At 36.6% G+C, this 27,995-nt stretch overlaps 1 protein-coding gene across 1 annotated transcript; it reads right to left on the bottom strand.

Moving 5' to 3' along the window:
* Positions 1-25: 25 nt before the first annotated feature.
* LOC145683363 (uncharacterized) lies at positions 26-11,488 on the bottom strand. The gene is made up of 4 exons (XM_081754696.1): positions 11,279-11,488; positions 4,717-4,949; positions 3,174-3,307; positions 26-2,021 (listed from the first exon to the last, which is right to left on the bottom strand). The coding sequence occupies exons 3-4, from the start codon at positions 3,291-3,293 to the stop codon at positions 1,686-1,688; spliced, it is 456 nt and encodes a 151-aa protein (XP_081610822.1). The 5' UTR covers positions 3,294-3,307; positions 4,717-4,949; positions 11,279-11,488; the 3' UTR covers positions 26-1,685.
* Between the last annotated feature and the right edge of the window lie 16,507 nt (positions 11,489-27,995).

Genomic DNA, 27,995 nt, shown 5'->3' with positions numbered 1-27,995 from the left:
ATATATATATATATATATATATATATATATATATAGGTAAGTATGTAAGAATACATTTAAAGAACATATAATTATACATACATACACAGTACTTTAGATAAAAACGTAAAATTATATACCTAGCGTGAGCAAGAAAAATAGTACGTCACAAAGTGTTGCTGTTCACGGAACATGTTTTCCTGTGACATATACTAAAATTTTCAACACGCGATTATTCAATTCAGGTTTCGAATTGACTGACAAAATTGTACTAAAGATGGGAATCATCATTTATAGATCTCAAATATCGAATTACCTCATTTTGGGCGGGTTTCTGACTTTTACTGTTTTACCTGCGCACGCTGTATATATTTTAACTTCAAATTATATTTAGTTTACTATAAAAGGAAAGTAAAAGCATTTCTTATCAAATATAGATCCACGTAACATGAACTACTCTTCAAGAACATTTCTGACATAATATGAATGTATTGGGGATTTTTTTTCTTTTACAAAGAGACTCCCAACCCTGAGAGCTGGATTCGTTCAAACTTTGCGAAATAGGTATTTCGAAGTCACTGAAAATGATGATGATAGTCACTCAATTCGCGTTTGGCTTGTTGTGGACATTCGTGTCTCAGAAGATCATTTTTAACACAAATTGACTACATAGGAAAAAATGGACTTCAAATATAATATCTTAAAGGTAATTAAAGCGATGAAAACAAAACTTACACAACGCAATACTCACTGAAGTCAGTATCGAAAACAACAATAACCAATGTTACCCCCTATCGATCAGTGTTTGCCAACTTGGCACACAAATTACAAACTTCAAATAGCACTATATACCTGGTATTACATGTTTTAAAGCTACTTATAAAACATAGCCAAATATGCAATTAAGAATACTGCATAGTTAAAATTTGTAACTTATATGCTGAGTTGGCAACAATGACTGATGGCAATACTAGTTGCTGTTTTCCGTATAGTCTTCAGTGAGTATTACGTTGTGTAACTTTAATTTTGATATCTTTAATTCTTTTTAAGATATTACATTTAAAGCCAATGTTTTCATACTCAATTTCTGTGAAAATTTAACCTCCTATACCCCTTAGCCCTTAACAAAGCAAAGGCGAACCGAACGACTATCATTACTCTTCTCAGTGACGTCGAAATAAATATTTTGCAAAGTTTGAGCTAAATTCAGCTCTCAGCTAACAGGGAGTCTTGCCTTGTTAGGAAAAAATTCACAATGTATTCATATTACATCAGAAATGTTTTCGAAAAGTAGGTATGTATCGTTAGCGTACTGCAACTGTAAGTAGCACATGTAACATTATTTACTTTTCATCTTAAATGAATCACTCTTAATGCACAAAAATGAAAAAAAAATCATTCAACAGACTGTAATATATAAACATTAAGAAATGCTACGTAACAATTTTCCCATTCTTGAACGAAATGTTTATACAATGGGGTAATAGAATAACCATCACAAAAGAATCTACATCAGATGAAAATCAAAAAATCAATGAACATTGATCTAAATACTGTATGTATATGTATGCTCCACGTAAACTTATTCTAGAAGTCAAAAGAAGGCAAAAATGTGGACCTCTTGTGCTAGTAGGATTCAAAAAGTTTGAATCTCATTTATGGGTTTTAGATAATAACAAGTAACCACTAGATTTCTTCAATTCTTTCTAACAGTTCTTTACCATAGATACTAATGTTGCAGCGGCACTTATTTTCTTGTCCAATTTGGTATAAATGTTGTACACAAGATGCTGCATCAACAACCACACTTGTTCAGCTTCTGGAGGATATTTTGCACCCAAGGCATGGAAAGTTTTAAAACATATATCTACCATTTTCAATGCTGACTCCAATTTATACATTATATTGTCAACGACCACGTAGTAGCCGTGTATTTCCTGAATAGATGGCCCTACTACTAACATCACTGGTTGGAATGTTAAATTGAGGTTATTCATCTTGTTTCTTTTGTTGTCCAAAGTTTTCTGGATGTCTCCTGGATTCTACAGAAAGAAAAGAGCATACGTAGTAGAATATTGTCTAATAAAAAAGTGTAACATAAGAACATTTATTTTCTGCAAGCACTTCAATAACTGTAACTGAAACTGCAAGAAACCTGTTCCTCTCAGCGTTAGTTTAGTAAAATGCGTTATATTACAGCTATATAGGGACAGAAGTAAGCAAAGATCTACTAGTATCATGTTCATATACTATTATTAAATATTTATCGAGGACTAATTTTACAATTATTGTGTTATTTTGGAATTACAAGTTAACATCTCGGACGTGGCACGTCCACGAAAAAAAAAACTTTAATACAACTTTCAGTGAACATTACAAACTTCTAGATAATCCGATTAACAAAATGTTTATGCAGTATATTTAAATAACTCCTACAATATCAAATCAACACAGTTGTTTGTTAATAATTGCGTCAATGGGCTCTTATTGATAAATTCACATGCATAATCAATTAGTAATACATAGATATAAACACATAAATAACTACAAAGCATACTAACAATCTAACAAGTACTGTAATTAGTGAATATAGGGAAAGTGATATTAACAACTTACCTACTTATAACACATACTGAAAATGGAACAAATTAATTTGTTGACTGCATCTTATGGCAGTATCTAGCTCCCGGTCTTCCATTGTCCTCCTGAGCTTTACCCACTGGAATGCATTTACTGTCCGAATGCAGGCATTCCATTCCTTTGGGAATTACCTTCTAGCATTCCTCCAATAGACTACGTATAATATTCCAGTAAAATGTGCATGCATAGCTTATCACTTAAGTTATTGAATTGTACACATATTGATTATTAGTATCGTTGGCTCCCTCGTAACATATCTGAGCCATTGACCATACACACTATATTAAACATTGGACAAACACCGCGTGCGTGGGTTTTCTCGGAGTTCTCCCGTTTCCGCCCACTTTCCTCATTCCACCATTTCAATCATTTCTCATAATCACCGTCTCCTTTAGCCTAATCGGCATAAACGTGAGACGTAAAACTCAAAGATTCCATTTCATTTGTCACTATATTAAACATTACGATTATGAAATGAGATTGAATCACATCGATGACAACGAAATATTCGACTTCCTATTTCAAACGCGTAAAACAAAAAGTGCAAGAATTACCTTCACGTGAATCAGAAATCCTTCCTGTGACTCGACAACAGACGGTTTCCATGAACTTTTTCCTCTTCCAGCAATTCTTACTCGAGGTGGACACACAACCGGTAATAGAAAGAGTTTCATCAGGTCAACAGTTCCTGTCAAAGAAATTATGAACAATAAAATACTGATGCATAATTACTAAATACAGTGCAATATCACACGAAATCATTATTGTTAATAAAGATAGATGTATTTGGGTAAAATCTAAATGCTCTCTTTCAAAGAAAATTCAGACTGATCGTATAAGCGCAAGAAATAAAATTAAATAGAATAACTACCCGTGACACTGTTAAAAAAAAAAGATAAATTTCTAAAGTAGCTGTCGACAGAACTTACTAATACAACTGTACAACTGTTACTGCAGTAGCACAAATATACAAGGTGGTGCGTAAGCCCACTTATAAACTGTATGATAATGATAAAAAGTGAAAAACTACTATGTGGATACACATTCGACCTAGGGAAGTCGTATGGTAGGAGTGATCTAGAATGTGAGCATTTTTAAATCTACTATATTCAATTCAGATTATGTTTTTAAAATGGGAATAGGGTGATGTGATCTATATTTCAGGCTAGAATTTAATCACGAAAACAATCAAGGCGTTAGTTTTCAGATACCGTAAAAAGTTAGACATATTACTTTCTGATGTTTACATTGTGCATAAGTACCTTATCACCCCTTAACTGCGTGTTTATAAAAATAAGTTAATAATACCTTCTGCATACTTAACTTGTTTGTTTAAGACACTCTTTTCTGCATAAAGGCTTTCTAATTTCACCTCATTATTGATGGAACACACTACTATCAACATTAACTTAAAACACAACATTATAAGGCAACAGCGATGCGTACTTCAGTGGGCATTACCTATTTTTATCTTCAGTGTACATAAACCTTACATGATGATACTAACTCCCATTTGTATGAACGCATGTACGCTTTCTGAAAAAAAGGGGCCGGGGTGGCTCGGTGGTAGAGGGTTCACCTCTGGTGCTTGGGGTCCCGGGTTCGATCCCAGCCCCCGCCATGTGAACTTTGTGGTGGACAAACACCGTGTGCGTGGGTTTTCTCGGGGTTCTCCCGTTTCCTCCCACATTCTTCATTCCACCATTTCATTCATTACTCATCATCACCGTCTCCTTTAGCCTGACCGGCATAACCGTGGGACGTAAAACTCAAAGATTTCATTGCATTTTTTCCTGAAAAAAAGCGCGGCACGATGGCTCAGTGGTAGAGCGCTTACTTCTAGTACGTGGGTCCCTGGTTCGATCCCTGGTCAAGTATGTTTGTGGTGCACAACATCGTGCTCGTTGGTTGGTTTTTTCGGGGACTCCCGTTTCCTCCCACTTTCCCATTTCACCAATTCTTTCATCATTATTCAGCTGCTTTAATCATCGTCTCCCTTGCCTAACAGGTATCATCGTGATATGTTTCAAAGATTTATTTTTATAAAAAGTATCATTAGCACAGTAGTATAGTATTAACTGTACAATCAATATTTACCTATAGTATTTGATAACGTTTCTACTTCTGCAACATTCCTCGTCGGTAAGCATTCACCTTCCGCCTTCCTCAGTAATTTTAATGCGTTGCGGAATCGATCCACTAGCTTGCCCTTCGATAATTTTTGCTGCGGACCTTCTGTTACAGGTGGAACAAAATAGACCTCTTTTGCCTCCCCAGGAAATATTTCACATATTTGTGAAGAAAGTTGCTCCCACTCGTGATTGTATACTCTGTAAAGAAACATGTTAACATTGGTTGAAACGAAGTTGAGTAACGATGAAATATTAGTACTGATAATTTTGGGCAGATAATTTCTTTAAATTTCTTTTGGTATTACACTAAATGCCTACCGGTTATGAAAGTCATGTATTTCAGTGATCAGTCACGCAAATCAAGAAAAGCAAATGAAATGTTCCAGAATAAATATTTTTAGAACCATTTACGTAACTATTTTCCGTATTCTGAGAAATCCAAGATTTTCTTTTAATTTTAAAGAGTAAAGATTACGTGACTGGATACCAGAATCGAACCGAGACCTTTGGGCTGATGTCGCAATGGGCTACCAATTACTGTTATCGAAGTTAGGGATTTAGTATTTAGATTTCTGGGCTTTCGGCATCTAGGTCCATGTTAGCCTGTCAAGTATGACGTCTCTTGGCGATCACACTATCCGGGGAAAGGGAAGGAAGTAACTTCGGACATATATGTTAGGTACCACCCCGGCATTTGCCTGGTATGAATGAACAAAACTCAGGAACACCTCATTCAGGATGGCTGGCCTGAAAAAGCTTTTTACAATTTTTCGATCGAGTGCCCCCACTGGGAACCGAACCCGAGACCACTCGCACCGAAGGCGATAGCGTTAATGACTACGCTAAGTGGGGCCACTATTATTATCGAAGTTTTCGTGTGGCAATCGAAGTACTGTCTTTAATTGGTTTTAACAAGTGTATTTCTAGACCTTTTGGCAAGTAAGTTACAAATTTATTCCGGTGTGGACACACGGTCGAGAAGATGCAAAAGCTTGTTATAAATTATTCCATACGGGATTTCTTAATTTTCCCTTTGTCAAATACCGGAATTGAATTGTAGCTTACAAGTCCAGGCCACTTCCTTACCAATTCTTTCCCCGAGTAGCCTATTTACGAGAAACTTTATCCATTCGATTTGATGAGCCATAGATATCAGTTCTTACATGTAACGCTCATAAATGGATTACAGAGCATGCCAAGTGCTACTGGGTAGGTCGAGCATGGCCACGAACTCTGCACCTCCAGACATACTGTCTGAAGTTTTCCTTCTGTAATGCCAGGGTCGCCATCTTTCCACATCCTTGCCCTAAGTTGTCTAAAGGTCATAAATAAATTCCAAATTAACTTGAATGGTTGAGACTGTGTAACACCTTTTTTCAGGTCAACCATCCACTGTGATTTTCAACCCTCATTCACTACATGAAAATAAGGGGAAAGTACACTACACACACGCAGAGGCTACTTCCTTCCTCGGATACTGGTCTCCGAAGAATTCCATCTTCCTAAAGGACGGGCCTTTGCTTGACGTGTTACGGGCTAAGGCCAAAGTTCCCACTACGCCCATAAGCTGAACGTGAATAAAATCATTAAAAAATATTTTGATCTAGAACACGATACGTTGAGCACTTTTTTTTAGATATTTATGATGCATTAATACTGTTATTGATCAACTGACGTTACATAAAAAAGCAAGATGGAAATTGTAATATTAAACAAAATCACGTTAAAAGCACAGATATATACAAATCTCAAAGCATCTCATTCTCTAGGCGATGATTTATTCAGGCCAAGAGAACTCTACAGGGTTTAAGGATGCATACCACGGAAAGGCTGAACTGTAAAATCAAGTTCCAAACTTATATCATCTCTAAAATTCAAAAACAACAGAACTTCTACTTTACAGATGACTTGAGTTTATAACTCAACTTCATAATTTACGTGGTTCAGGCTTTCCTCTCTTTCTTAACCTAGGGAAGTGCTTGCCTAGAAAATGGAAAAGTTCGCCAGTTTTACATCTGCGTTTTTAACATAGTCCTGTTTGGGCTAAAATTATAATCTCCACGTTGAGAAATCAGCTTTTGGCAATGAAACTTAACTTGTGAAATTTGGTCTTCGCTTCCATAAAAACTCCGTGCCGATAGTAATCCTAAAAAAATGCATAGAAAAATTCTGTCTCTTAGACAGGATTCGAACCACACATCTCATCATCTGCGCTTACGAGAATTAAAAGTGAAACTACTGTGACCAAGGGATTTCTTTGCATAATTTTCGTGATTCCACTTACCTCCGAGATTAAACAACTGCTCGTTGGTATTCAATATGAGCATTTCATCCACGTGAAGCTACTACTTGTCGAGGAATCTCTCATGCATGATCAAACAGGTGGTAATAGTTAGACGTCTTTTGCTTTTATGACGGTATTAAACTTGAGACCGGTACTCACGACGTGGGAAGTTCGAATCACACCCAACACTGAAAACTTTTCTGCACCTTGTCTGAACTTATTTTTATGTAACATTTGTAGATGAATGGCAGTATTAATGTATCAAAATAGCATAATAATAATAATAATAATAATAATAATAATAATAATAATAATAAATATTAATCAATTTTTACCGTACTGTAACAGAGAATAGTGTCATTATGCTAAACATGTGTATAATCCTATACTACACTAGTGTATTGGACAGGTGTATTAGACACATCTGTTGGGCAACAAACCGGCATACATATTGTAACAGTATCCTGAGTGGTACTACTTAGATAGGCTTTTAGTTTACTTGTGAATTTCGCTCTTTGTCCAATGACGGGGACGGGGATCAACTCCTTGATCATTTCTTCAGTTAAAAGCGACATACTTTCTAAATCAATTTGCTGCTCTGAAAAAATAAAACAAAATATATATATGCGGCATATAAACCCTGTAAGCTGAATGGGAATTTACTGAAATTTATTGTTGAAAAGTTACAATTCTCTTTCGTTTTGCGTATAAATACAGCGTCCGGATGCATGGCAAAGAAATACAGTGCAAAAAATACAAACCAGTCTGTGTTAGATAGCTGCTAAAGATAATTATTTTTATCTAACCGATTCAGAGCATGGCGAAGCTGGTAGGCCCGCGCGATAGGGTGTGGTTGCGCCCGGAAGGAGCAGTCGCGTCAGCAATGGTGGTTAGAAGCCAAGGTACTGGAAAAAGGTGGGTTTTGGCAATGATACGAGTTTCAATAGCACTTCCCATGCTTTCTTACTAGTAATGCTCCACTAGTAAACATAAAAGACTGCTTGTATATATTGTGCAGAAATACACAGCAGAGGTGGCCACCTAGCAGGTTAGGTTGGTTAAGTTACATTAGATTAGGTTCGACAAAACTCAGACATCTCCACTAAATCATAACAAGTATACTTCCGCCTCTACATGCAGTGGCGCTTACATCAAAACAACCAACAAGAACAACAAACATCTTCTTAACTTCAACTATTCCCTTCACCTAAATTTCAATCATTTTTCATCAGAAACCAAAATAAATTATCCAATTCACCCGGTAAATTTCATCAAATTGGTCCAGCGATACAGCATTTAATCCCTATTTTCCACCGGCGGTAGTGCACAGAAACTGTATTTTATGGTTACAAGTGGGGCGTTACTAGTATGAAACGTGAAGGTTCTAGAACACAGGTTCCCCTATATAGGTTAGTGGCTAGGTTGGTCCCTTTCAGTATCAAAGCTTACTATCTAATTCACATACTATTGACGAGCGAATGTAAGCGAGTGAAGGCGCGTTAAAGCCCCGCAGGGCACGTTGTTATCCGTCTTTATTAGAGCGAAATGGGAAGGGGGCTTGTATTGTACAACCTTGCGTATGAAACCATGACAAGTGCTATAGAAACCCGTATCATTACCAAAATCCACTTATTTTCACTACCCTCGCTTACGCGTATACCCACCGGCGATGACGCGACTGCTCCTTTCAGATCCACTCCCGCGCTATAGCACACGCTTAGCAGCTTTGCCCTGTTCTTATTCGGTTAGATAGAAGTCGTACTTTTTAGTGGCTACCCAACACCAGTTGATTTACATTTATTTGCACTGTAGTTTTTATACCATATATCCAGATGCCCTATTTATTCGCAAATCGTAAAAGAATTGTAATGTTTCAAGAATTACTTTCGGTGGCCCCCTTGAATTTCATGCTAAACGGAGTAATGTGATGTCGCCCAGCGCAAAGATTTTGGACAACAATAAAAGAATTATAGAAGAGTTATAACTTTTCAACAATTATTCCGAGTGGAGTTTAGAAATTTGACCTGCACGAAATTTTTACTTTGTTCCTTCTTACTTCGAAAAAGTTGGTGAAATGCGTCGGAACTTCAGCCAATTTTTAATAAATAGTATCGGAGGCTAGGTCTATAACTCATTAGACACAATATTTGTATTCTCATCTCATATTGTTTTAATTTACCGTGTCACAGAACTTATTTTGTATTGAGTCTGCTGGTAAAGCTACAAAAGCAAACGGGTTCACTCGAGCAGACGGCTCTAACAAAAAGAAAATTTATAGGCAAAATACAATGTGAAACATTTTTTGTGAGGGAATGAGAGTGTGAATATAAATAATTACTACCAGTGCACAACATATTATTTATAAAACTAATTTCGACTTATAGTGAAAGTAGTAGGCCTATATATGTAAGTGTAGTCTTCCACTACCCTCGGTCGCTTACAGTACTGTACCCTACGGGCGTCCCCCCCTCGCTATCGCTCGCCCGCCTGCTACGCTTCTGCCCTGACTCAGTTAGACAGCATTCGTCATTTTAGAACCTACCTAGCACCAAGTGATTTGTGCAGCGTAATGTTTATGCTTTACGCCCGCACTGTATTTACAAAAGACCCTGCTGAAGTCAATCTCCAAGTAGTAACAGATCTCCTCATTTAGTACATGGGGGAGGTATGGGGGACATAGAGACCACTGCCCCAACTTTTTCACAAAAAATAAACATGCCACAGGAAGAAAATTGTCAAAATCGAGTTAAGCATATTCACTCTATACTCGTGCCCTCCCCCCCAGCAGACAATTCCTAAGTCCGCCCATGATTAGTACATGCTCTGCTAAAAGAAATACACGGATCTAACCTAACCAGAAAATCCAAAAATTGGGGTAGATTCCTCTGCTTGTGTAATAACAAACAGACATACTTTAATTCTCACCACTGTGTCCAAGTGGTAGCAATTTTGCAGATGGATATAAATTTCCGTCCTCTAGCTAAATATTAGTACTGGTAACACTGTTAGTTTGCTTTAGTAAAAATAAATTGAACTTATTTGCAGTAATGAACCAGTTCACGTGAATCTATTCTGTCACTGTTTTGCTCGAAGTACACATTTGATGGACGAAAGGACTATTTTGTGTACCCACATTCCACAATAGAAATCATTTACTTATCTCCGGTATGATATTAAATACTCGCCCGCACTGATGAACCACTCGCACCAGGAGAGTAGTTATTTGCATCCCTGATATGGTATATATAATAACGGGTTTACTCGAGCAGACGGCTCTATTGAAATTCATTTTGAATGGAAGTGAACGTATTCTAAGTGTAACTATTTACTGAAGCGGAAGAATATAAGAATGCGAAAAAGGCGGAAATAAATGGTGGGACTGTTCTGTTCGTGTCAGCAATAGACATTTGCGATGGATATAATGCAAACATACGATTTTATTACAAAGAATTCTGTGATAAAGAGCGTCATCTTATAAAGTTTTTGCAGCGTCATGGTATGTTGAAACGTAAAATGAATTATGCTGTGTGGAAAAGTAGAAATTCAAAACAGACGAATTTCTCCTCGCAGCGGGCCATTTGTACCCGGGAAACCAGTGAAGTCATTTTGAAAGTATGAGTTATTACGATTATTTAAGTGTTTTTGAATGTGAAAATTATTGCGGATATTTTATATATTTTTCTACTATCCTTGTTTACGCGTATGCTCCCCGTCGCTGACCCGCCTGCTCCCTACGGACGCACCCTCTCGCTCCGCTCGGGCCTCCTACTGCGCTCCTGCTCTGACTCGGTTAGATAGCATTCGTGCTTTTAGTGGCCATCTAGCAAGTTGGTTCGTGGTTTATCCCCCCCCTTCCGAAACAAAATCCTAAATACACCACTGGTAGTAGATAACCAAATAACACTGATTTGCACCGTAGGCAACGCTGTACAAGAGAAGTGGCTATAGCTTTATTTCATAACCGCTTGCACTATACAACTTTCTTACAGTGTAGCAAGAAGAGTCACTTTTAATAAAAATGTTTACATAGCTGTGCCCCATCCAATTGCTAACTGTATTTTGAGAAAATAAAATTGTTCTTGAATTCAATTCAACAAGGATAGCAAATGATACAATTAAGTTATCAATTACAATTTGATACAATTACAGTTTTCAATGTTGAGGAAAACCCTGCAGAACAAACGACTTAAAAGTTAGGGAGAACAACTATGAAACAGGTTCATAAGAAACAAATCAAACGTACCTTCAAAAACTGGAATTAAGTGTTCCAAATCCCACCCGTGAAGCAATTTCTTTGCTTCATTGTGAAATGATGGCTCAAGCTTCCTTCTTCTTCTTCTTATATTGTAAACAATAAAGGCACAAAAGTAAATGGTTTTGTAAATACATTCGCGCACATGGATATTTGAAATTAAAACTAAACTGTTCGCATTTTAATGCTTCCCAAGGTATATAAAATAACAGGTAGCCCCAGTTCTCGATTAGCGTTCTGATTGGCTCCCTGTCCGTGACGTCATGTGGAGGTATCGGTGAAGATTTTTTTCGCTTGCCTGCTTGTTACACTTCGCGCTTTATTCGTAAAACAAGATTCAAAACATAATTATGATATTCCTTGTCTTTCCAAATACAAATAATGAGTTATTTCTACTCACAGAGAGACAATATAATGTAATAAATATATAAATACCGTCAATAATGATTAATTATCTATACAAATAAAAATGAATATAATGTTTACTCGCTAATTTTCATTCTAGAGCTTTGGATCGATTTTCATAATTTTTAGTACCGTACGTGAGTTGACCTGGCCCTTATTACTTTGATTAAAGGGCGAATTAAGGGTAGAAGGGGTTCAAAATTTGTACCTAAAATACAGTATGTCACGAACCTATCAAGTTAGAAAGATGAAACTCGGTATAGCTATAAACTCCTCATTAAGCTTAAAGAAAAAAACATGTCCCATTGTTTTTGAAAATTTCCGTTTTAAGGGGAAGAGGGTATATTTTCTATTCATTGTAACAATGTTTGATTGCTAACTTCTCCTCGACCAACTTTAACGTTGGTACTTTAATGCAGCCAGGCCTAACTCAGGATCTTATCATTTTTTCGCTCGGGATGAGAGGAGATAGGAAGGATGGGACAAATAATCAAAAACAGCCGAAATTGGTGTCCAGTCTATAATTTTCAGGGTCACTGAAATGAATAGTGACCATTCCGATACCGTTTAAAACCAAATTCATCCTCTTTGGGCGTGGGAAAGGGGTGGCATTATGGATTTTTGTCGTTCCACATACATAAAAGAACCACCTTCACATGGGAAAATTTGCAGTTATTTGTCCTACATTTTGCCCTTCGATTTATCGGAATTTAGTTTTAGTGGCTTAGCCCCCTCTCTCGGCCAGCCCTTCCATTATAAGAATATGGTAAGAGTGCACTATGATCAGAACAAATGATTTTGTCACACGATGTGACATTCAAGAAGGAATAAAATCAATGTGATTTGTACGCAACAGGTACGGTTCGTAATAGGTTTCTATGAATGTTCTGCTCAAAGTGCACTTTGCTAGAATAATGCTTCAGATACTTAACAAAACTTACGAATATCATTTAAACTAAAGAATATATGAGAGTACACATTTATATTCTCGTTGGTACCCCCTTCCACTTCGCTTTACGTACATAAACTCTTTAAGCTTCAGGTCCTCAGAAACAAATGTCATAAAAGTAAAATTAAATATTGTTGTTACACACCTGTTTTTCAACTTGACTAGTGTCTAGTTTTTTTCCATGCCAGTTTGGTATCAATAATGAAGGAAAAGTGTCAGATTTTAAACACTACTTTTGCAGGAAAATTAGAAGCTCGTTTTTTTAAAACTTTTTGATAATCCTCTGGTGAAAAGTGAGCAGAATATATTCGTGCGTTATCCACATTAAAAGTGTTCTTTCGCTTACAGCGAGAAATCAATCTTCTTCGAAGTTGATAATTTTGGCATTTATTCCGAAGTTGGGCGTCCGCTTTCTCCACGTTTTTTCCGCTTATCTGCAATTTGTTATTAGGTTCATTAATCCGTGCTCTTCAGAAACTTTTAAAAGATTTTTCTCGTTATCAAAGTATTGCTTCACAAATATTAAAACTGTTAGTTCATTGCCGTTGTACATTCGCCATCTTGATGACAAAAATGTTCGTTTCTTTCCCACAATGCAACTGTTCGGTTACCTTGCGCCAAGTAGTTCCCTCCGCTCGCCGTATAGTCCCATGTTTATAACCGTTTATATATAACACATAAACAGATTTTTCGAGACTCTTATATATTATCAAGCACACAAACGATCAAATTATCCATATCTTTCCTGTAAATTATAAAAAGTTTGCTGGAAACGGACGCCCAACTTTGGAACTTAACCGATAATTTTTAGGGAATCGATGGAACATTATTTCATTTGTATTGCTTTTTATTTTATTAGAATGAGCTACTGCACAAGTAAAATAACTTTTCCCCATCTTAAAACAGTAGTGTTATTGTTTATGCGGAATTTCACTTATTTTGAAAAATACCGTGATACCTCCACGTGACGTCACTGACCGCAAAGTATCCTGGGAAAAATGAGAACAGAAAAGCTATCCCGAGAGTCCCCTGAATGCTTCCTGCCACGAATCAACTCACATCCACTATCCGTCCTCTATGCTCCCATCCGCGCCGCGATCAACAAATATGGCTGACGTGTTGATTCTGTTTTACCATAATAGGGTTGAAATACTGAAGGTTGAAATTACTATCTTTAGGTATATTCTACTATATTATATTTAACTATATCGTATGGTCTTTTGAACTTTCAGTCGTTAGTTGATTTTCCTTTATTAAAGTTGTTTGAACTAAAAAAATCAACTATATGGCTCAACCCTACGATTTAGGTGAGTCAACAATTTTCGTTTTTTCAGTTTAGGCAATCTAAAAAGCTTATAGTGAAAAAAGTGGTGCCTGCGATCCCGGACCATTGTTCTAATGACCTGCCACTTCAACATATTTAGTAAAACGTAATTGTTTCAGATCCCATGAAATGAAATAAAACTTTTGATTCATGAAACTTACGAGTACTATGGATAGTTTAAACGATATTTGCTACGAACAGATTAAAGATAACTATTTGGTACGGTCTGTATGGCTATTTCAACTTGATTTTAAATGGCAAAACAGTCTAATAAATTGTGTCAATATGGTGGTAAAATGTTTGATCATTGGATAAAAAATAAACAATCCACAGTTAAGAGAATATTATAATGAAGGGAATCGCTCTATATACACAATAAAAGTGGAGCAAACACAACTATAACAGGAACATATGTAAGAAAGGAACTGATTGCTAAGTATATCGTTCTGGATGTCATTTGTTTTCTATGATAAGTTAAAAAATTATTGAAGACTATCTCGTTCAAGACCTTAAAGAAAATAGAAACAACAACCAATTACTACAAACAGAGATTAAGAAAATAGAAAGACGAATGAAAGAGTTATATCTTAAAACGATCGACTGATATTAAATTAAGATGGCCAATGCAATAAATTGTTTGGATAGCTCTTTTATTCCGCAATATCCATAAAAGATAATAATTATAGTTAGAATGAGGCTAATTGAAATAGAAGTTCATTAAAAATCCTACCCCTCCAAAAAAAAATTCTTCTAACTCTCTTTACTTTCAATTAATCTTGCCTTTATATTTATGTATAAAACCAACTGTGACAGTTCCAGCACGTAAATGAAACCATTGATCAACTGTTAGTGTATCCAATATTTCATCAGATACATTCATAATATACTTAGTATTTCTTAGTAATACATTTTATAAGGAGTGCATACTTCTGTTTAATAGCTTTTTAAATAAAAGGTCTCACATGACAACTGAAACAAGAAATTCATTACATCATCAAATGTGCCATCATCAGCATCTGGATCACCATCAATATTTATATTTTCATAGTAGTAATGGAGACACACTGTCTCAATCTTGGTTATCCAATATAGGGGACCCATGTACCACAGCTTTAGTGCGAATGAGTCAGAGATAGTTTGGCCTGATTATTGCGTCACCTATTGAAATGCACGCTGGTGCGAGTGAGTCAGAGGTACCTTGGCCCGACTAATGCGTTTGTATGACGTCATTGAGTTGGGGTTTTCAGATCAGAGGTTATGATGATTTGTTTGTTTTCGTTTAAGGGTACAACATTATCAAAACCTGGTCTTTGACATCTTCCTTGATGATTTGTTTACGTTACGAATATGTACAGGATTTATGTATGCTCTTCATTTCTGCTCCATATAATGGCATAGATTTTGGACACTTTTATCCCTTTGATGAGATATTAGTTCCCAATATCGTTAAATCTTAGTACTAAAGCTGGCGCGGTATTTGGTCCAAGCTAATGTGATCGAATGACGTCACTGAACTGGGATTTTTTGATTGGAGGTTATGTTTCGTTCCCTTTTATGGGCATAAAATTAGTAAAGGAAGGTCTTTGATCTACATCTTGAGAATTTATTACATTATGAATTAGTATATAGTAATAGTATGGAATAGTATTAGTATCATTATGAAACTCGAAAACTTTGGAAAGAATACTTAACTTTTGGTTAAGGTTTAGTTTTCATTGATTGACCTATGGGACTCCAACCACGATATGCAATTTTCAGGAATGTGTCCAGGAAAGCATACATTTATTTGAGAGGCATAAAAGAAGGGGATGGGTGATCCCGGACCTGGATACTACCTCTTAAATAAGAATAATTTATATTGTATTCGTTTGTGGATTAATTATACTCTTGGAATGTTTAAAAAGCATCTTTGTGTATTGACTTATAATCATTTGTTTTAAAGAAAACGTCAGCTATATCGTGTTACATATGCTTACGTATTCGTTATCAGTACCGTTAACATTCTCTCGTTTTGAATATCGAACATATACGGTGTTTAATTGTCAAATATTGTGTAATGGTTTACTTTGAAAAAGATATATTCGTTCCTTGAGAATGAGAAAAGGGATAAGATAAGATGATTATGGACCTAGATAATACCTCTCTTTTCGTTCGTGGATTGAAATAAAAATGACGTCACATTTACTTTTTGCTTAAATTCGATTCGTCCACTGTAATAACGATTAATCATACATATGTAGCGAGATAACATTGAGGAGTTATTTCTTACGACAAAACAAGAACTTATATGTGTAATGGTTTATTTTGAAAGAATACGTTCATTCCTAGAGAATTTAAAAATGGAAGAATTTTGTGATTTCTGACATAGTTAGTACTTTTCGTTTCCGTTCGTGGATAATTAAAAATGACGTCACAATTACTTTTCCTTAAATCTGATTGGTTGTTGTAATACCTATTCTAACGTTCAGCGCTCCAGTGTTTAGTGCAATTAGTAAGAGCTTAGTTGATGGAAAACTGTTCCGGCAGCACTTGTTATTTGCTTGTTATATGTTTTTTTAGGTTCATGAATAAAATGTTCCCAATATTGTGTAATATTTGTAAGCTTGATTGGTTCTTGGGGACGGGGTGGCTTAGTGATAGAGCCTTCACCTCCGGTGCTTGGTGTCCATGGTTGGATCCCACCTCGCGCCGTGAAGACTTTGTGGTGGACAAAGGGTAGGTTTTTTGGGGTTCTCTCGTTTCCTTCCAATTTCCTCATTATACCATGTCATTCATTTCTTATCATTACCTTCTCCTTTAACTTTGGGACGTAAACCTAAAAGATTTTATTTCATTTTTGATTCGTTATTTTATTACAATACGTGGATGAGTATAGGCTTTTATAGGGTAAGGGTACATAAATGAATACTAAAATTTCATGATTGGTACACACCTGTTCACAAAAATGAAAACGAAATGAAATCTTGGGAAACGGCGTGGGACGTATGCCGGTTAGGCTAAAGGAGACGGTGATGATGAGAAATGAGTGAAATGGTGGAACGAAGTGGGAGGAAACGGGAGAACCCCGAGAAAACCCACGAGCACGGTGTTTGCCCACCACAAAGTCCACACGGCGCGAGCCGGGATCGAACCCGTGACCCTAAGCACCGGAGTTGAACGCCCTCCCACTGAGCCACCGCGCCCCCTACACCTGTTCACAAACAGCTGGAAACTCATTTAGAAACTAAGTCCGAAAAAGTGATCCCAGATCCGCCACAATTCCCGCAGATCTATACACAGGGAATTGTATTTCCCCCCGTTCTTTATATAGACACTAGATGCAAACCGTACTGTCATGTGATGCGATGTGAAAATGAAAAAACCAAAATTCAAACTACTTATTTCTGAGATTAATACTGATTGCACACCTCATGCACAGTTCTAATATGCAAAATCAACCATTATCTTAAGTAGTAATTGCTGAAAGCGAAAGAAAATGGATATATAAACCTGCAAGTAGGAATCTGTGCTTGGAGTGATTCTAGTATCAATATTATAACACAATCTCTTGTAAGTTGCGTCTATGGTCAAGCGGGTTTAATACTGCTACTGACATTTCGGAAACGAAGGGCGATGGTTCGAGCCACCGTGCGGAAAGTTAAGGTTTTTCTTCCTTCTTTTAATATATGAGAACTTTAAATAAATATAAATTTATGCTGTGAACTGATTGGAAACATATTATCCGACGAACTGTCACTTTTAAAAATCCCTGTCACATTTACTAGCCCGCCATGTCCATAATTCATATAGGAAAAAGCTAAAATGAGAAATGTCAACAAAGGTGAATACCTAAAACCACACGTCCAAAATAAAAATTATTCTTATATATTTTTTTGGGAAGGGGGTCTTTGATACCTTCATTCTTGGATATGTGAACATTCTACAAGATATTTCATTCACTTTACAATGTTTTATTTGAATAATCAAAATTTCGAGTGGTCGGATCTAGCCCGGAAGTCCTCTAAAATACGAATATATATATATGCTTGTAATTTTTGCATTATAAAAACATAGGGCACCTCAGAATCTGAATTCTTATAAAACAATTTGAACAATTATTTAGAAAATATATACTGCTTAAAATCAGATTAAATCTCAATGACAGTAATCTGTAATATCTTTCTTTTTTATTTATTTAAATTGAATGTGTATTTGTTTTATATTGTATAGCATGAATATTAACTGCTATGCAAGACACAATTATCTATAATTGAATTTAAGTAGGAAATCGATATAGTTATTATAAGAAGAAGCTTGTGAAAATAAAGTGCATAATAATGGTTTTGTCTGAAATAGATGTTGCGTAATGGTGTAACTGATTACCACGCCACCTTTAGAATACTGGGTTCTTTCAACTGCCCATCCTTAGGGATGCGCAGAGTCGAGTCGAGACAGAATTTTCCTGACAAAGTTCGAGTCGAGACACAGATCTTCCAATAGAAAAGTATACATTTTTCGAGTCGAGACACCCCTTTCACAGCATATTGTCGAGACGAAACGGCCTGAAATCCTGTCTCGTGCAAATCGCTATCCATTTTACCGAGATAAAATAATTTTGAATGGGAATATTCAATTTCTTTTAAAGATAATTGTAATCTACGATACAGATTGAAGTAAGATATTAGTTTGAACTACTTTATTATCCACTTAAACTTCGTATACTGCAATTATATATAATTTTGGCATAAATATTTAATATTATTAGAATGTAAACACTGTAGAATATATATTAACACAAAATGAGGGAGAACTCAATGCGCGTCGAAATTAACGAATTCTTTCCAAGGTTATTTAAAATTAACTCTCTTCAAATTTAAATCATCATTATTAGAAGGAAACAAGACAACCGTATTGTTAATTTGGACATATTATAAGAGATAGCGGAATGTGTATTTAATCGAACAGAATATATCAAACTAAATGGAATGGCATATGGAATCGAACTTGAAAGAGGATAGGATGTGTAAATGCAAAATGAAAGAAAGCAATGGCTAACAGCAGTAGTCACTACTTACAGCAGATGAGTGAAATGTACACCCCCTTAAAAATCAACAATTCTGAAACATAAGGTCGTCACATTTTCTTCGTTTCCCAAATCGAAAAATGGATATTGCATATTTTTCGTCTATACCCCTTCAATATAGTAAGCTAACAAACTAAGTACGGTCGACTTACTAGACGTCAAGTGAGTGAAATTTATATAGGAAGTTTCGATAAAGCGTTCACCGAAGTGACGAAGACGTATGTTGAAGCTTCTGGTAGGTCCAATTTCGTAATGGATTTTAGGTCAGTGAGCTTTCTTTATACGTATCAGAAAGTTCTTTATCTCCATACTAAGGGCGTGTCGTATGATTTATTCAAATCTTCAGGTATTCGGACAACCATGAGCCCAATTCGTTTTACTTCACTTCTCACAAGTTTAGCTTGAAATAAATTCTTACTTTTCCACGGAAACACAAACAGTTTTAATGCTAATTTTATTATGGGTGAAGTGTATAATTCTGCAAGTAATAAAAATTTACATGTCCATCTCCGAGATTCGATTCCTCGTCCTTTAGCTCAGCAGTTCGACACGTTGACAACTAGATTAATTGTCGTTGTGTAACAACTTGGAGAAAAATCGGTTTGAACTGCACGAATGAAATTGAGATTATAGTTGGAATGAGGTTGGTTGCTATATATTATGTTTGGTATTTTTGTTTCTATACATTTCTTGAGTCTGAGGTTGCACCCTGCCCCCTTCGGTTGCCCATGAATCAGAGGTAGATGAAAGTGTTAACTAATAAAAATCATTTCAAACGGTTAAGCCATTTTTTGTTCTGACAGACGACGTCTTTTTCATTTATATCTTGTGTAGATAGATAAAGATTAATAGCACTATTACTGTCTTATTTATTTCATTTTTACCGTATACCTTTCTCAACGTTTAAGTCCTTGAGGTTAAAGAAGACGATTCATGCAAAAAAAATTGTAGGTCAAGTATAATTTCAATTGACTCTTAACAGGAATTGAACCCGCGACTATCAGACCCAACAACGAACGCGCTAGACATTAGATATTAGAGTGGGGTAGGGGGACTCTGAACGGCGAGCGACTCTGAACATATTAACGTTTGTCATTTGTTTCCAAAAACCTCCACCTTGAGTTTGGCAGAAAGTGGTGGAACTGGAAGACGTTGATGTGGTGAGCTAAATATTCGTGCGACATGAGGAACTCACGTTTGTTTTGGAGAGGAAAGTGAAAGAGACAAACACAAATGTAAGGATCAAGTAATAAAATAGCCATACTGTAGTTTGGGACCTTGTGTATATAGTGTGTAGTTTCATGCCTGACTGCTACATGGTTACTGGTGCTGCCATCTGTGAAAATTAAGAACACTTAACTGACAACCTGCGTTGAGGGGCTACTCTGAACAGATTTGATGGGGTGACACTGAACACAGCTTTGTATTGCTGTTATGATGTTTTTACTGTGCAATTTGTATATAGTGCCTTATGAGAGTTTCATGTTTCATTACAGCTGCCCAGAGACTACAAGAAAGTAAAGAATTGCACAAAATACGAACGATGGAATGAGCAAACAATGGCGCAAACTTTCGAGGAAATTAAAAAACTGTCCCTCTGCCAGGCTGACGAGAAATGCGATATACCCAAGGGCACGTTACACTTGCGGTTGAAATCTGTCAGTAGGAGGTCACAAGGAGGTCAGTTCGTGTTAGGGAAAGAAGAGGAAAACAAAATGGCAAACTTGTTGCTCAAGGTGGCACAGAAAGCTTTCCCTATAACATCGCAAAATGTATCAAAAGCCGCATTTGACTATGCTGAAAAGAAAGCACTGAAACATCTTTTCGACATGGAGACGCGATCGGCGGATAAAGATTGGCTTCAATTGTTTCTCAAACGAAACCCTGAATTATTATTACGAACCCTGAAACAGCTATCTCTTACAAGAGCAAATGCTTTCAGCAAGGAAGTTGTCACAGAATATTTTGATCTCCTGCATCAAACCGTAGAAGGCACTGGCTTGGTCCACTCTCCGAAACACATCAACAACGTGGAAGAGACTGACCTTTCTTTCAACAATAAACCAAAGCGTGTTGTGGCAGACAAAGGTTGTTCGCAGTTTTCGTGACATGCGCCGAGAAAGGAGAAAATGTTTCGTTAAGTACATGATGTAATGCTGCAAGCGCTTTCATTTCTCTGTCCTGGGTTATCTGCAGTAGGTAACTGGATCCAACGTTCAACATGCAGCCGTTGGTACCGCATAGTCTGTGTGAGCACTGGTGACAATGTACTTTTTATTTGTGGACGATGCAGAACCAGTGCGTGAGCACATGTCAGTTGTACGGGGTCTACGTCCCCCAAGGAGTTTTAATACACATTAGATATATTATTGATTTTGTTTTGACTTTAGTAAATCTGTTCCTTTGTTTTTATTTCGCAGATAATACATGCAGATTATTCTTCCCTAAAATATATACAGTACGTTTAATATTTCTGCATATTTTAGTGCTTTTTAAATGTTCAGTGTCACCCCTGCTTTGTTCAGTTTCACCTCTCGATCGTGGGTGACTGAACACAACACACGTTTTCATTTCCACACACGTAGCATCCATTCTATACCAGATATCGCGCATTGCTTGCACCGAGTATTGAACAACATATTGGGGTATCGATTCCATGTAAAGTTGCGAACCGTTTGCTTATAAGATAAATTACCACGAAATTGTTCAGTGTCCCCCCACCCCACTATAAAACAAAACTGACTTACCGAAGGTTCCTCAATAACCGATTTTGTTATTTTTAGTTGATTTATTCGTTTTTATAGTTTTAGCAGTACCTCTCTAAATACAGTTGGCACGAACACAGAATTATCATAGATAGGTAAAACACAAGCCTCTCCCAGCGGGAATTAAACCCGGTACCCCGTACACCAAAGGCACACGAGCTAACCATTGGACTATTTGTGTAGGGTAAATAAAGAAGTAGAAATAAATATATATATATTGCAGATTCTGACGAAACAAAAAAAAATGTCCCACTGAAAGCAATATTAACGGAATAATGGAAAAACTTAGTGATCTCTTGAAAGAGCTTAAAGGTCACCTGGGTATGAAGACAAATCTTTATTCAGGAATTAATATCTTGTATAATCGCCGTTAGCTTCGATGACGCATCTTAATCTTCTTGGTAATGAGTTAACGAAGCTAGCGACATATTGATATCCCTGTGCTATTCCTTCCCTCGCGTCACAAACTAGCTCCCAAAAGTGCGTCATCTGTCGTTGGTTGGGGATCAGGCCGATTTTCGTGTAGAGTTCTTGTAACTTGCGCCCATAGATTTTCCATTGAGTTCAAGTCTGATTCTCTTGGAACGCAGTCGATTAGCTCAACATTGAATCCTCTTGAAATCAGGCTTGAACTACATGGGAATCATGTATTGAGGTATGATCTTGTTGAACTTCTACAATGCCGTCTTCAAATAAATTTCTCTCAGCGGGGAGCAAGCCATACTGCACAATATCAAGATACTTCTGGGTGTTCAGTCGGCATTCTATACGGTGTAATTCACCTGCTCTATCCTTACACATCCATCCCCAGCAGTGAATAGTCACATGCCTTATTCGATACATTCTGTGCATGTACTGTGTGTCTATAAACAAGTCGAGGACCATCATTTCCTGAAGAGAATATCTTTCGTCTGTGAAGATTACACGATCCCAGTTACGACCAATATTTGCCTCAGCAGATGCTAGTCGATCAGCTTTATTACTATTCCTGAATTGCTCCTTACACGCGGCACGATATGCGTGAAGCCCTACATCTTTAAGGCATCGCCGAGCGGTAAGGAAGGAGCCATTAAAACGAGACGCTATCACTAACTGCCGGGATGACATGAAAGGATTGCGACGGCTTACTTCAACTATGGCCCGATCTTGTTGTGGGGTTGAAACACTTTGAAGGCTAGTGTCAGATTTTCTAGACACGTTACCTGTTTCTTAGTATTTCTTCCACCAAGTATATGCTGTAGAACAGGGAACACCAAGACGTTTGCTAGCTTGTCTCACACTCATACCACCGTATTCAACGAGAGCAGTAAGCTGCTCGCAAACAGTCTGACCACAACGAGCCATGACTAACGAATCAGTTGCAGTTGTTTGGCAGTAGGTGATTTCGTTACTCGTAGGCTTAAGTGAAGAAGCTCGTCTGCTGCGATAAGGCATACGTCATGTTTTCGTAGTTCAGCATTTTCACGAAAAATGTGTTAGAGTAGTGTGACACAACACACACACATATATATATATGTCGGGAACATGAATAATTGGCGGGCTAGTAAATGCAACAGAGATTTGAAAAGTGACAGTTCACCTCCTTATTTTTCCAAGCACTTCAAAGTAGAAATTTATATGTATAACAATGTTCCCATATATTTTAAAAAAGGAAGAAATAAAAGCGAACTTTCCGAACGGAGGCTCGAACCGCCGCCCTTTGCTTGACAAATTTCAATCAACATTACTAAACCCGCTTGGCTACGAAAGCACTTAGAAGGAAATGCGTTATAATATTGATAATTGTATCGCTCCAAGCGCAGGTTGACACTTGAAGTTTTAAATAGTCATTATCGGTATTTTCAGTATTTTTCCACTTAAGATATTAAGTGGTTTTTCATATTGGAACTATGCATGAAGTGTGGAATCAATATTAGTCTAAGAAATAAGTAGATTGATTTTGTTTTTACATTTTCACATCGCTCGGATGACAGTGCGGTTTGCAGCTAGTGTCTACAGTCCCGTCCAAAAAAATATCCCCACTGTCAATATTTACTTTAAACGTATGTTTTATTTCAGATTTTCAAACAAATTAGGTTAAATGGTATTGTAAATAATTCATAATATACTAAGGTATATTTCAATTGATATTGCTTCTAATTTTATTATTTTGTTAGGGAATAGATGTCAGGAAAGAGGTTGGCCTGCCTTGTTTAAAATGTGGTAATATGCAGTAAGTTAAAATTACAGGAGGATTTCATTCCAAATTTTAAAATTAGTGCAACAATCGGAGATGACATTTGCATCTTTATGGTTTACAAAAATATCCCCCAGGTGTCTCTGCTAACCACCATTTCCTGCTCTTTTCCGCTAATCACTTTTTCGAACTAGAAAATTCGAAATTAATAGATAATTCGAATAGGGGATAATTAATTGTATACAAAACTTTGGAAACAAGACCTTTACGGAACTAGAAGGCTCAAGCTGATAATACTCGTCTCTAGATGTTATAATTATATAATTTTTCCTATAATTTTTCCCAAGACCTTGACATTAGTCCTTATGAGTGTTACAGATAATCTAGTAGTATTTGTGTTTGTCTGTTGCAGTCACTTTTTGTTAGTCACTAAGCATAGAGCTTGGGCAAACCTCAGAGCTAATGGAAATCAAAACTGGTGCACGGCCGCTAGAAAAATCAGCAAAATAAATCTCAGCGTCGTCTGAGGGGTCAGCAATCTCTTTGGCTGCCCGGGAGACCTACACAACTACAAAACAAAGTTACAGTCCAAACTCCCCAAAACAAAAATAGTTATTGGAACGAAAAAGAGAACTACAGGGAACCCAAATAGTAGAGTCAGAGTCTTACTAGGAAAGTACATGAAATGGTACGTGAGATCAGCATGTATTATATATCGTTGGAAAGGCCACACTGAGTATACCTCACATGTGAAATATCTCGTTTGAATGGAGCACATGGGGTGTGTGGCGACCATTTGAAAATCAGAAAAATTCACGCTCCGAAACACCACAAAACATGAACAAACTAGGAAGATATGATTTAATTGTTTTGAGACGTGGTATATACAGGTTTGAAAGATAGCTGAATACGAATCTGACATCAAATATTTACAATCCAAATGGCGAATCCAACATGACGGACACAAATTGCAAAAAAAAAAGCTATTGATCTGAAATTGGATATATAAAGACACTCGACGTCGCTATGTATGAATAGTACACCAAAATGTAAAATTCAAAATAGCGCATCCAATATGGAGAACAAAATGCAAAATACTTCTGAAACTGAAAGCAGGTAGGTAGAGGTTTTCGTGGTCGCGGTGTATGAAGTCAATATCAAAAGTGCAAAATGCAATATGACGCATCCAATATGGTGGGACAATGTACAAAATTATAAAATGGACATATGCGTATTGAAATGAGCCTGGCTCCGTTTCGATCTCGTCTTGATTTGGAAAAGCACATTAGAGACGAGAAGGAAACAAGATAGAAACTACTCTCCGGTGTCAGTAATATCCCTAATACGAAGAGTGCACATTTGTCATATATATTGCTTACAAGTGTATACGATATAATGTGAAACTGGAAAATCAGTTATGCAAGCATAACAGCGTTTTAAATGTGCACGTTGCACTGTTATTGTTCGGATCTACAGATAGTATCTGCAAATACTCGCTACGTACTTTACAGATGCCATTCAAGCGAGATACTACAGATGTAAAGTGTAGTCGATGCAGCTTTTCAACAATATATGGCATATGCCGATCCCCACATATCTCTTCGGAGGCGGGGCAGGGAGTTAATAGCAAAATAATTATTGTCGATGATTCCAGATATAATTATTGTTCGTATCTTAAAACTTTCATGTGCGCTACAAAACCTGTCCGCATTCTATGTCTCAATTTTTGCATAATTCTGTAGCAAAACATGTTCCCGGTTTACTGTAAAACATCATGTGCCCCCACTTGTCACCGGCCGTAGCCAGCCCAAAGTGTAAGGGGGGCCCGGCTGAGGTTGAGGGAGACCGATCTAATCATATTATAGTTCATTTGCAAGCCTACTGTCAAAATTTTAGGGGGCCTTGTGGATTCGTGCCTGTTCCCCCTTATGCACTATAGGTATTTTTCTGCTACATGAGTAAGAATAACATATGCCCGTTCCTTACATATTTTTCTTATTTTTCGACCGTCACATTGGATCCATCATATTACGTTTTGTACTTTTAATATTGAATTCTTATTCAGCGAAAACGAAAATTTCTACCTACTAGCTTTCAGTTCCATAGCAGTATTTTGCATTTTCTCTGTCATATTTGATACACCATTTTGAATTTTACCTTTTCCTTATCCGATTCATACACAGCAACGTCGAATACCTCTCTATACCTAATTTCTGATCCATAGCATGTTTCTTTGTAATTTGTCTCCGCCGTGTCGGATGCGCCATTTTCATTTGTAAACATTTGATGTCAAATTAGTATTCGGCAAACTTTCAAACCTATATATACCACGTACGGAAATACGTACGTCATAGTTTCTTATTTTGACCAAGTCTTTTGATGTTTCGGAGCGTGCCTTGTTCTCATATTCAAATGGTCGCCACGCCTCCTGCGGGCCTCATTTAAACGAGATATTTCAGATTTGAGGTACTTTCGGTGCGATCTTTCGCTCGATGTATAACAATGCAGATCCCCGCGTACCACTTCTGGTACTTCCTTAGTCATAATTATTATTTTAAAAAAGTAGATGAAAGTTAATTATACTGAGTATCCTATAGAAATCTTAAGTGGAAGAAGGAAACATACATGTTTGCTAGATTAAATTAAGAGCAAAGCAAACAAAATGTTCGAAGTATTTCTTTCTATTACTTCTAAATTAATCTACGAATAAACATGGCACACCCAGCACAAGTGTTGTTAATTACAGCTTACCTACTCTATGGAGTCCAATACAGCCTGGTTATTCAAAAGTCTGGTTATTCACACCCACACCCACACACACATACATGGTTTACGGAGAGCTTAATCTCATTGACCATTATCATCATCATACTCTCATAAATGAATAAAACATAGTATCGTTCGCATCAATAGTGGTAAGTGAGAAATATTTTAAGAAATCGCGTAGTGAATAACCACGACATGCTAGATATAGAAAACAATAATGTCCAAAAAATTGAGATAAATCACCTTGAATACGTCTATTATTCCATGTATAATACGGACAGTTTCGTTTTAAAAACCTTATATGATGTTTTATATAGGAAGGTATAACATAGCTATCGAAATACTCTCCCACACGCATATTAGATATATAAACAGCAACCCAATGTTCACCAGACTTATCACTAGAATGTATATTTATAATTATAGATGCTGGAAATGTGTGAATAAACAGAGGTAACTCATCTGCAGCATATACACCAATAAAATGATTTTTAGGCAGATTTTGTTGTAGTGCCTCATAAAGTTCAATTGTATTCGACATTTTTTAATTAATCAATATATATTTTTCTCTGGAAATCAATTTCAAATTCTGAGTAGAATTCACCACAAATAGTTGATGTGCTTCTTTAAAATGAACCTCTAAACGTACACTTCCTTGCCGTTGTGGACTAGTATGAAATGCAGGATTAGCACTAGAATCGGGGGTTAAATCAAACACCAGTAGAGTATAACCATTACGATATTCGGCAAGTGAAATATCATTACCTTGATTAGAATAATAAATACTTCAACCTGTAAATAACGTGGATGTATATGAATATGCCTGTATACATAGCTTATTATCAAAATCAGGGTATAGTGATTTGGATGCTACAGGCGTTCCATCAACATACAATGTAAAAAATGACATACTAAAATGTTGAAAATTGAACTGATTTGTCTGATAAGTACCATTGAAAACAGTATTAGTAACAAACCCAATAATAATACATTTAGGCACTATGCCGGAAAACAGATCTGGAAGTGTACTATCCATAATTCCTTGTGGCAGAGTTTCTGTCCTCAACTGCAATTTTGTTATAGGATATTTTATTCTAAATTTAGGATTTTGTAATACTTTATTTTGGGGTGTTTTAACTGCTGGTGATACCTCAACCTTTTTCACAAGCAATGTTTCATCTGTAATTACAACTTTTCCATCAGCATCTGCGTCTCTCATTAGACAAAATGCAGGTTTAGCTGGAATTAGTTTAATACGCAG

The sequence above is a fragment of the Thermobia domestica genome, chromosome 4 (genome assembly GCF_964235325.1).
Source record: "Thermobia domestica chromosome 4, izTheDome1.hap1.1, whole genome shotgun sequence".
Taxonomy (NCBI): Eukaryota; Metazoa; Arthropoda; class Insecta; order Zygentoma; family Lepismatidae; genus Thermobia; species Thermobia domestica.
Note: the sequence above shows the minus strand (reverse complement) of the source record. Positions and strands in the feature narration are given on the sequence as shown.